Raw genomic sequence first — 12,422 nt, forward strand, 5'->3', positions numbered from 1 at the left:
ATGCACTACTTATGAAACTCAGAAAATGAGTAAAAGACAAGTAAAACATCATTGTCAATTTAACCCAACAGGGAATAAAGTACAACATATAAACATCTATGAGTTATCCGAAAATCAAACGAGTGAATCTTCTTTTATTCTTGTAGCAGTGTTGATTTATTCACACTTCTATCAAAATCAAAGCGCAATTAAAGATGCATATATACAACGTAATGTATTACAAGTGGTATAGCTCAAATTTCATATTTTCCCAATGCATTTCGGGCGTGATGTTCGCCCTTCTTCAGGGGATATCTGAAAGTAAAACATCAATCAATCATGTGTGTGATAACTGATCAAGAGCAAAAGTATGACAATTTGAAGGAAGGCGGTTTTGACGTCACGTGGGTCTTACGACAAAAGTAAAGCAGTGGAGAATTTATAGTTATCATAAAAGACCAAGAGGGGGTGTAGTCCCAGCAAGAGAGCAGCGTGATTGTAAACAGGAAAGTGAAAGGCACCGTGTCTAGCTGAAAGTCGAACGTGCACAGAAACAAACGCGAAGCACCACCAAAGCTGAACGGCGGAGTAAATACCTTAAAGAGCTAGAGTCTCTAGAGTTAATCGAGAAGTGCGGGCAAGAGAAATCACAATCTACAAAATGAAAAACGTAGTATTAAAAAATGCACCAACAAAGCACTGATACGATAGTACCTTGAGCAAAGAGAACGCTTACCAAAGATAATGCTGGCCCTGAACGGACAATCAACAACAGTCGAAAACTGTATTGACAATGGCGCGGCAACAGCGCGGTAATGAGAAATGTGGCAGCCTGCAAAGTAACAGGTTGGAAAAATAAGACTCAGCGGATAGTAAACCGCGAGAACTCGGAACTAAAAAAAGCCAAGTCAATAATAATACCTGGAAGTGACTGCAGATATCTATCAAATTCGTCCGTATGTTCAAGGTGCAAGGAGTTAATCCACACGTGGATACCAGTAGGGTGCGGGATCACGGTTGAAACGAAAGTGGGGGCGGGTTTATAAACACGGAAGACAATGGCGGCCATGTTAAATCGGGAAATGGGAAACAAGTGCAACGAAAGAGGGACTAATCAACACAAAAGACAGTGGCGGCCATATTAGATTTTCGGTAATAGAGGAACAGAGAAAACATAGAAAGCAAGAAAAGTGGAGAAATATGCAACAATGTAATATAACGTGCGCGTTTCAAGAAATATCATAAATCCTGCCTAGCTTCAGACATGAGCCATCTAACCCAGCGAGCCAAAGTATCTGGGGTAACGGGGCGAAAAGGCTTCTGCAAAGCAATCAACAGTTGACCATGCATATCTGAATGTAAAGGGGCAGTACATACCTCATAATCCTTGACACATTGAACAACGCAAAGGCTGGGATGATTAGGAAAAGAAGGATAGGTAATCTCGGAAGTATGTGTCTTGGTACGTTTGGAAAGGCGAAATGTGACACCCTCCGGTGTAAAACTGCGACCTGCCAAGTTCAAAGCACGAACATCAGACACCCGTTTGCAAGAAAAAAGGCATAGCAACATGGTCAGCTTGGCTGACAGTTGCTTACGGGAAAGCAAAGAATTGGAAGGCCAGGCGTCCAAAAACTTCAAAACAATGGATACATCCCATAAAGACACGTACTTATGACCAGGAGGTTTCGACAGACGAATACCCTTAAGCAATTTGGCAATCAGAGGATGCTCACCCGCAGGTTTACCATCAATTGGAATGTGAGCCGCCGAAATGGCAGAACGAAAGTTGTTGACAGTGCGATAAGCCAAACCGGAGGAAGCAAGAGAGGCAAGAAAATTAATGATCAAAGAGACATCCGCTGAAGAGGGATCAGCCTCCCGTTGAACACACCAGTCACACCATCGCTTCCATGACCCTCTGTATCGTTTATGAGTATTGGGAGACCAGGCGTCACTGATAAATTTGGAAGCGTCATGTGAAAGGCCTGGGAGCGACCAGCGATCTCCGAAATTCGCCAAGCTAGCAGAAGGAGATTGCCTGATAGAATCAGGGGATGCGGATTGTCGAGAGGATCCAGCAACAGGTTCCACTTCTGGGAAAGAAGGAGAGGCACTGCACAAAACATCTCCAGGAGAACCGGGAACCACGCCTGAGCCCTCCACAGAGGAGCAATCAGAATTAAATCTGTCTGAAACCGTTTTGTGCAAGCCAAGACCCTGGGAATCATCATGAACGGGGGAAAGGCATAGCACAGAACCGGCGGCCAAGACTGTAGAAACGCATCCGTGGCCAGGGCCTTCGGATCCGGCCTCCAGCTGAAAAACAGAGGAAGTTGAGTGTTCAGGTGAGAGGCGAACAGGTCTAAGTGGCACTGACCCCAGATCTGGAGGATAGAGCGGAAAATGCAGGGATGAAGCCGCCAATCGCTGATGTCCCGAAGGTGACGTGAGTGCCAGTCCGCAATCTGGTTGTGGCAACCGGGAAGATATTCGACAATAACAGTGATCTTCTGTTGCAGACAAAAGTGCCAAAAATCTTTGGCGATCTCCACCAATAATCTTGATTTTGTTCCCCCTAACTTGTTGACATACCGGACCGCCGAAATATTGTCCATGCGGAGAAGGATGCAACAATTGGAACGAAGAGGTGAGAAACATCGGATCGCAAATGATCCAGCCAGGAGTTCCAGGCAATTTATATGGAGAGACAACTCCTGGGAGGACCAACGACCCCCCGTCGAGACGGGACCGCACCGGGCTCCCCAACCCCACAGGCTGGCATCGGACTCTATCACGAGTTCCGGAGATGAACCGAAAAGGGCTTGCCCGTTCCAAGCATCCATGTGGTCCAACCACCATTGCATCTCCGTCCTTGCTTCCTCTGAAAGAGGAATTCGATCGGAATAACGAAGGCCTTTCTGGAGATGACGGATCTTCAAACATTGAAGAGCCCTGTAATGCAGTGGACCCGGAAAAATCGCTTGAATGGAGGACGCCAATAGACCGACAACTCGTGCTAACGATCTCACTGACAGTCTGTTTGGAAATAACCGAATTCAACTCCCTCTTGATGTACCGAATCTTTTGATTGGGTAAGAGAAGTTGACATGAAGGAGAATTGACCTGGAAGCCCAGAAAATCTATCACCTGCGATGGAATCAAGACTGACTTCTGAGGGTTCACAAGAAAACCCAGAGATTGCAAGAGGTCGATAGACCACTCTAGATGTGTCAAGACTTTGAGGGGACAGTCTGGCAAGATTAGAATGTCGTCGAGATATATTATTAAACGAACACACCGAGCGCGCAAACATTCCACGACGGGTCTCAGAAGTTTCGTGAAGCACCAAGGTGCTGACGAAAGGCCGAACGGGAGAACTTTGTACTCGTACCAATTCCCCTGCCAATGGAATTGCAGGAACCGCCGATGAGGCTCGAAGATGGGAATCGACAAGTACGCATCTTTGAGATCTAGGCAAACCATCCAATCCCCCTCGCGAAGAAGATCGCGCAACAGATGAATTCACTCCATCTTGAAGTGTCTGTACACAACACCTCTGTTGAATTCTTTCAGGTTGAGAACTAGGCGAGAACCGCCCCCTTTCTTTTGTACCAGAAAAACCATGCTGATGAACCCCTGGGGATGGCGAATGGTTTGCATGATTGCCTCTTTTGCCAGGAGAGAATCGATTTCTGCAGAAATAAACTCCTGGTCTTGAAGAGAGAAAAATAGAGGAGAGGGAGGGAGGGTTTGATGTTGGGGCTGATAAAACTCTATTCTGTAACCCTGAACGGTTTGCAGCACCCAAGCATCTTTGGAGATTAAATGCCAATTGTGGAGAAAAAATTGAATTCGGCCCCCCAGAACAACATTGGAAGCTGGAATCAAGCTCACCTGAAGTGTTGGAATCCTGGTAGCCACCTTGATTGCCGCCTGAACGCCCCTTTCTATATTGTCCTCTCCCTTTGCGAGAGGGGTAGAACTGAGAACGGGAGCTGTAGCCTGAATCCTGACCACCACCTCTTTGGGACTGGAATCCCCTCTGGGAATTGTGAGAGCCACGGCCGAACGAGCGTCCCCGATGTCGTCCGGCCCTGGCAAAAACCGGTCAAAATGCTCGCCGCAGGGAAGCTTGAGCCTTATCCAGGCCACTGAAAGTTGCCACAAACTTCGTCAGTTCTTTCAAAAAAGGATGTCCGAACAAAAGCCCCTGAGCTAAAGGGCCGGACTCGGAAGAGGAGAGCTCCGCCAGTTTAGGATCCAATTTAAGGAGAATAGAACAGCGTCGCTCCATGGAAATTGCACAGTTGGCATTACCCAACTGGCAAATAGCCCTCTGAGCCCATTAAATAAGTTCATCAGGGTTAACAAGGGCCGAAGACTCTTTGGCTGAAAACCCGAGGTCTAAAATCTTCGTATGTGGTCCTAGCAAATCCAGCAATTTGTCCTGACAGGAGCGCCAGGATCTATCCAGACCCTTTTTGGGGTCTTTTGCATATTTTTTGAGATAGGAAACCATCGTTGGGTCAAGCTCTGGAGTATCGGCTAAATGGTCGGCGAGATCCGGACGCGGGCCCTGACATCCTTCTCAAAGGGTTGCCGGATATGAGCTTGAACATACTCCGCCACAGCAGGGGATGGAAGCCATGAAGAAGAATGAGGATGAAAAATATCTGAAGGCTCAAAAGTTAAAACTGGAGGATGTGTAGGAGCATCCACATAATGCTCCTTACGCGATTTCTTGCGAGGCGCAGGAACATCCTGATCAGTGGAAGCTGAGGAAGGCGTACCGTCAGTGTCCGTGACCATGCTGGTGGATGCCGAAGCGCCCCCCGAGGCCAATTTGGAAGACTGATCAGAGGCTAAAGTTTTGGCCAATCTCTTAAAGTCCGATTTATGAGGATTAACAGGAGACTTAGAAGACATACGTGTGGAAGGCAACCAGCCCTGTTTTTTGTCGTAATGCGTCAAATGACGTTTCAAGGGGCTGATAGCACAAGCAAGAGCCTTATTAACTGATTGCTGCAAACCCTGGTCTAAAGCCTCAACCAAATCATGCTCTGAAAATACAGAGGCTTCATCCTCGTAATAGTAGTCCTCTTCATCCAAATATTAATTCATAGTGACACAAAGTGTTACAGTAATGCCCACAAGATGACAATTTTCTATAAGGCCAAAGGCCCAATGCAGGGGGAGTGAAAAAAACCCTCAGCAAGCCAACAGTACAGGAAAAAAACTTGCACACTGTTAATTAATTAAATGTGTAGGGAGGGCTTGCTGAAAAATAACACTCTAGGCAGAGCCTATGCTTATTAGTACAGCCCATTGCAATATTCCTGAGCAAAAGGCGTCAATGGGGCAGAAAACGCGAGGCTGTGGGCAGTTGTTGAGGAGAAACAACCTTTGTAATGCCAAATCTCCTAAAACACGGAAGAAAAACCTTAAAATGGCGTTAACGGCCGCTTCCGTAGTCATAAAAAGGGAGGTCGCGCACAGCGCGAGTCCTCCAGCCCCCTTCTCCCGCTCCACCAAATACTTTAGAACGCGGGCGCAAAGCGCCCGGACACCGGGGGGTGAGACACACGCCCCCGCTAAACGCGCACAGAATCGGCGAAAAAGGAAAGCCGAGAACAGCCCAAGCCGCTTACAGAGCGCGCGGAATACCAAGAAAGCGCAAGTGCTAATAAAACAGTCAGCAATAGAACATTATCATGCAGTAAGTAAATAACATAAAATGAAGCACTTAACGGGCTGCGGAGCAGCAAAGAAAGAGGATACGATACTTTCTACATGACCTTTTATAATATGGTTCTCTATGGTTGGCCACGTGATACCCTGGTGTTCATGGGTACTGTAGTTTTTTATTTACCTACTGTTTTCTAATTGGCTGCTGAGCATTTCTAATAAAGAAATGAGAAAGCATAATCGGAGCCTCCTGTCCTGACATAGAATGGATATTCAGGCAAGGGCTTTACATATTTACACGTGTAATCTGAAACGGGGGGGGGAGGGGCGTCTGGGTGACGTCCTTCAGTTGTGCTGGTGAGGCCCATCTTTTACATCGTGTGTTTTTAAGGCTTTTTTGAAAGTGGGAACAACTCTGAGCTTTTGGGAGAAGGTCAAATAAAAAGAATGAGTAATAGTGGGATTGAATTGATTTGAGGGATCGCAGAGATCCGTTTGTGGGAGGTAAGGGTTTACTATTAAAAAAAAAAAAAAAAAAAAATAGAAATAGGTATGCCATGATTTATTTGACGACCAACGCTGAAAACCTAAAATGGACTTTGCTTCTGGGTGATAAGAATTTTAGGCATTTTGGTGTGCTGGTGATTCATTGCATAGTAAAGAGTATATGGGTTGCAAAGTTTGGTTGAAGAGAAGGCATAACTATGGTGCCCTTGAACAAGCTGTTGCAGGAGACCACAACAAGAATGTGTAGGAGCTTTTTTGCAGTATTGAATGGAAAGTTGGGACCGATTAATTTTTTTATTCCTGATACTTTGTGGCTGTGGAGGGGGTAAGGGAGTTCAACTTCAACTGGGAATTAAAAAAAACAAAAAACTATTCGTATTGTGCCGTAGCAGAGGGAGGGGAAAGTGCAAGGGTCTCAGAGTGGGAAGGTTGTTTGAAGCAGGAAAGTAGATTTTAATTTTCTGAGCAGAGCATAAGCGAGTACAGGGCCGCCTGATGATTGATGACTGTAGGGAAGTGATCTGCCGGTCATTCACTTACAATTGATATGAGAAGCCGAAGGAGGAGATGGTAGCACCCAGAGTGAGAATAATTAAGAACCAAGGATGGAGCCGCCTTGTACTGCGCCCACAATGTGGAGTGGTCACAGCACCTAGAGCCTGAAAATGAGTGGTTGGAGAGGTCTGTGTGTAGATCTGCGGAAAGGTGGCTAATTCGGAAAGAGGTGCGCCCTTGCCACAGAGTAAGGGTTTGCGATCTATAGATTTTAGTACTCCTAACAGAAGAGAAGGCAGAGACATTACCAGCATGGATAGAGAAGCATCTTAGAACACTATGCCAAAATCAAGAGCAAATGGCAATATTAGTCTTGCTGACATCAATATAAATAATCAAATAGCTCCCTCTCAAAAATTATCACAATATGTATGCACATGAACTGAACCACCACATTGCATAAGGAATAGAAGCGATATGGATTTACAAGAAAATTTGGAGACCAAAGCATGTTGCAACAGTGACTTGCTTCTGACAAATTATTGAACTGAACTGAACTGAATATGGATAGATAGGGAAATGCGCAAATATAAACAAGCATTGGAATAGCCAATAGGTCTCGCCTTTGGGACCTTATAAGTGTTTAGTTATCCAACACAATATCCTTGTTGCAACATCATCAACTGCTGCATGGCTAAACACTTATAAGGCCCCAAAGGCGAGACCTATTGGCTATGGCAATGCTTGTTTTAGTTGTATATAGCACAGACTCAGCCCAAGGTCATTGGAGTGCTTTACATGAGCACCAGTTACATTACACACGGTCTGATTGATTTTTAGGTCTCGGCCTGACGTAAGCAGCGCATGCGCTGCTCTCGTCATACAAGGACTTCTTGGAATCAATACGGTTCCAGAAGCCGTGTCCCAGCTCCGCCTTCAGTTTTCATTTGTGCGCGTCGTTTTGCGTCACAAATTATGCCACAGGCAGTGCAATGATTGCACTGAAGGCATGTCAATCACTGCTTGTTGTCACCCTGTCTCCTTTTAGCCATGCCCCCTGGGATTTGATCTTTTACTGGCGGCGCGACACTCTAACCTTCATTAGTTGTTGTAGGCACTTTTTTTTTACATTAGGGAGAAAGCTTTTCCGCAATGGCGACAGCTTGTTCACAATGGTGACAGCTTGTTTCGCTGGTGTTTGAAGTTGCGGAGAGCAGACAAGAAGAGGTGATCCTGGGGCGGGCCGGGAGAGCTAATGACAAACACATGGACTGCCTGGAGGTGCACGCCTAGTCTCATTCAAGGGGGCTGATTTTGCGGTGAAATGGAGCGCCGTCTGCTCATTTTTAGGCGAAGTTGTGGGACCACATATGGGACGTGTGAGGCCACTGTACCGGACTCCCTGTCCGTAGGAACCCCCATCTCATCACAGTTACACTAGGGCTTCCTTGACATGGGTTCCTTGGCTGTTGATGGAGATGTGTTAGTTTGCTTCTCTTTAAACTGCATTTTCTTCAGATAGCGAATCGTGTTGCCTCGGTGCTGCATTAACAGCTTTATTTTGCGAACGCAGGCATTTGTTTTTGGCCGAGTACCTTTTGCAACAGCAGGGAGGCTGCGGTTGGAATAGGATTATTTTTTGGGGAGGTCTGCAGACAGGGAACATCTCACATGGTGCATTATCCGCCTCCATCGCCTAGGCGTAGTGCGCATTATAGTTTTGGGGGGAGGTGGGGAGTGGTACTTATCCGAAATCTGGGCTGCAGAAGGCGGAGGGGAGGGTATGTGGTCCGTTGGCTAGACTGCCGACTTTGGTGCTGGAAACCAGGGTTCGAGCCTCGGGGTCACGTCCACATCCTGTGATTCTGGGTAAATCACTTAATCTCCCCGTGCCTGATGTGTAATGTCGACTTTACAAGCACTCAGTAGTTTTCACTTAATTAACTTTGTATGACAGCAAACATGATGTTGCAAACCTCCTACATTTAGATCTGGATCTAAAGTCCAGTAAAATGTATCCAGGTGGCTGTCATCAATGCCACTTTTGTCCCAGTTTTTAAAAAAAAAATCTTTACGAGCGAAACTTCAAATCCCAGAAAGCAACTGTGCTGTTGGCTAAAAATCAAATGGATGAAGGTGTCACTCAATCCTTTCTGAAATTTATCTCATTACAGTGCCATACTACATTGCTCCACTCATGGTAAAGAATCCTCAGTGTCTCTCTTAAAACATTTGAATGTCACACATAAGCAGCCTCAAAACTTGCCAGCTATATGAGTCAGAAATAGAGAGGAGACAGAGCCTGTATGCCCAAACAAACAATGAGCAGACCCGCACGGACGGAGGGTAAAAGGGAGCATGCAAATCCATCGAGGATCACCTCTAATCTTGCCTCTGGGCAACATACATGAAGAAAACCAGCACAGTACACTTCAAAAGATAAAAAAGAGAGCACTGCTCTTGAGGAAAATAAAGTGCTGACCTAAAAAAATCATATCCTCCGTGTCACCCGTAAGACATTTGAATGTCGCACATTAGCAGCCTGAAAACTTGTCAGCTATGTGGGGAAGAACTACAGAGCAGAAGGAAAGCCTGTACTCCCAAGCAAACAATGAGTAGCCCCGCCAGCACCAAACAAACAATGAGCAGCCCGCACGCACTGAGAGTAAAGTGAGACTGCAAACTGCTTGTGCTTCTCCTTGAATAAGCTAGCCTTTGGGCAAGATAAGCGGAGAAAAGCAGCCCAGCACGCTCCACAAGATTAAAAACCAGCATTGGCATAGCCAATAGGTCTCGCCTTTGGGACCTTATTTGTTTAGCCATGCAACAGTTGCATAACTAAATACTTATAAGGTTCCAAAAGCGAGACCTATTGGCTATGCAAAGCGACCGCGAAAGTGAAAGTGATGGCGATCACGATGTAACATCAAAGCGGCCGTGCGGCCGCTAAAGTGAAAGTAATCGCAGTAAAGCGCAGCGCGCGCCCGCGCACATGCACTGTAGCTCCAGGCTGGCCTGGTAGCACTTTTTGGAGCCCTCTCCATAAGTCTCGCCAGACCAGCGCATGCGCTGGGTCAGGCGAGACCTAAAAATAAGGAAGTAATACAGATGACACATGGGTGTGCGTTAAAAAAGTTATAAATGTAAACGAAACAAAGCCACTTACCATGCAAAGCAAGCCTGAAACCAAAGCTGAACATTTTTATATAACGGATGCAACATGAAGCTCCGTGTGTCTGTTTTAGGTGAGGGAGAACACGAGTGTGAGATGAAAAACATTTACTCTCATGGAGTTCGTCTACAAAAAGAAACAAGCAAGGAGGGGACAATCAGCGCTAATAATTGTCCAGTCTTTGAATGTACAACAAATGTGACAATATAACAAGATGTACAGGCCTATTTACAAAACTGAGCTTGAAGTGAGTAAAAACACGAGCGCTCCTGAGAAGGGCTCTTAAATAAAGAAAAAAGTAGATCCTAAAACAGTTCCTAAAATATAGTGAAATGATAGTAGTAATTGGTTCATGCTCTCTGGGAGGGCTAAACACAGGAAGAGGCATGAATCCTGCATGTCATGGACAAATGGGGAGAAAGAATACGAGTGCGATGAAGGAGTCAGCAAATGGGAAGCCTATAGGCGGGCTGAAGCCCACATATTGAATGCTCATGTCTTTTCGAGACATCGCATCTCTGTCTAGCCGAGACCCAAAAAGGAAGGTTTAGGCCAGAAAAAAAAGTTTCTTTTGCCAGATTGATTTGCAGTTTAAAACTGCACTACAGGCTGCAATGACAGGCCTGAGACCTTTATAAAGTGCTACTTTAGTGGGTGGCACAATGAGTGCTGCAGGCCCACTAGTAGCATTTAATTTACTGCCCTGGGTACTAATGTAGTACCATATACAAGGGACTTACAAGTAAATTGGATGTGCCAATCTGCCGGTTTCAACTTGTTTTAAGGAGAGAGCACAAGCACTTTAGCACTGGTTAGCAGTGGTAAAAGTTCAGAGTCCGAATGGCAACCAGATTGAATTTCAGAAAACCGGAGGGGTGATGGCAAAAAGTTTTTGAGAGAAGACCAAACTAAGGAGCTCAAGCCTATTGCTCACCAATTACCTATCTTCCTTACTTGCTAAACTAGCAGCTATCCAGTTTTTGCCCACACTCTTCCACTTACACTAGTTTCACTGATTTCTAATTGTCATGCATCTGCCCATGATCCGCTTTAATCCCCATCTTCCTTACGCTTTCGATCCCCTTCTAAGCAGTCGACCTTCACACCACGCTTGTGACATTCAATTACAAAAGGATCTGTCCTGCCACTTTTCTTATTTTAAGTGCTATACACATCCCCCTTTTGAGACGTCATCTTCGGAATGGCGTTTCCGCCTGGATGGCACATACATCTTTTCTTTCTTTATACCTAACCTCCAAATTCGATTCTCAGACTGCCTATCAGCTACTAAATGCTGGATGACTCTCTGACCTTTATTGCTTATCTCCTATATAAAATAGAAATATTTTGCTTTGTTGCCTTCTCCGCTATCACAACCCTAAGCCAGGAAAATCGTGCTACAGTTTAACTCGTCCATAAGACGTTTCCTTTATTTCTTCCACTCCAGTCGAACCAATTAACATTTCACATATCCCCTCCAGTCCATCAAATCATTAACATCCTCCGAACGGGAGGACCATTTCAAAGTTTTTTTAATCCGTTTTCCCCAGCACCCATTCTACCCTCGACACAATCATTACATTTACTACTATATCATCGCTTAACCTCCCCAGACGCTGCCCCTTGCCTTTCTTAGAATCAAGCAGGATGACTGTCAGCCAAGCACGGGTACCAGTACAATTCCTTAAATCAGTGTTTAAAATCATGCATGGAATCCAGTCTGCTTACCTCAACTACTCAAGCCTCACTTTCTAACATGCCAAATGCTCTGCTACACACAGCCGAATAGCTGTGAAGAAGCCTCCCTATGGCTTCTTTAGGCTTTGCTCCTTTGAATTGCTTTGACGCCTCCTATGAAACATTCCCCTGGTTCAAACGCCCCCCAACAAAGCAGAGCACCTAAAGCCTTATATAATTAATAATAAAAGTCTCCCCCCCCCCCCCCCTATTTATTTGTTTAAGGGCATGATGGATTGAAACCAACCAACCTTTTGATATTTGGATTTTTTAGGTTAATAATTTGGAGATGGTTTCTTTTTTTGTGTTCTCGCAGTGATCATACTATGAAGTCTGTTTCAGAAGAGTCATAACTCACAACCATGAATAAGGTCTGTAGATTGCATACAGGGTAAGTCTAAGTTCCTTTACCAAGAGAAGAATAATGGGACAGAAAAGATATGCACAATTTGCACGAGTCTGATTTTTTTTTTTTTTTTTCTTCAACAAAACTTGTCTGTTCCCAATCTTGTTTCTGACTTGTATTAATAATGCAGCAAGTAGACCAGTTACAATCGCAAGGTACTATTTTGTTTTTCAAGTAAACGTGATGTGGAACCCTTCGCTGTATATGTGCGAGTGCTCTTAACATTTTTATTTCAAATGGATTAAGGGCTTTAACAGATGAACTAATTTCATTTGACAGTATGTGGTTGGTGGTATAATTCATCACAAGTGGCTAGCTACAGTTCAGAAGAAAATAGAAAAAAGCCTTTAAAGAAACCGAAGACACCACAGGGTCGTTTGGATAATGAAGAGCCGATCGCAGAAAAAGATCCTTTGCAAGGTGGGTGAAACATTCATA

The 12,422-nt window shown here is 45.1% G+C and overlaps 1 protein-coding gene across 1 annotated transcript in view; it reads left to right on the plus strand.

Moving 5' to 3' along the window:
* SDHAF4 (succinate dehydrogenase complex assembly factor 4) overlaps window positions 1-12,422 on the plus strand; it is a 62,426-nt gene that overhangs the window by 17,561 nt on the left and 32,443 nt on the right. The window contains exon 2 of the mRNA XM_085610916.1: window positions 12,264-12,404. Coding sequence (XP_085467042.1) covers window positions 12,264-12,404 — 141 coding nt within the window. The remainder of the gene's footprint in view (window positions 1-12,263; window positions 12,405-12,422) is intronic.

This window comes from Triturus cristatus, chromosome 6 (genome assembly GCF_964204655.1).
Source record: "Triturus cristatus chromosome 6, aTriCri1.1, whole genome shotgun sequence".
Lineage (NCBI taxonomy): Eukaryota > Metazoa > Chordata > Amphibia > Caudata > Salamandridae > Triturus > Triturus cristatus.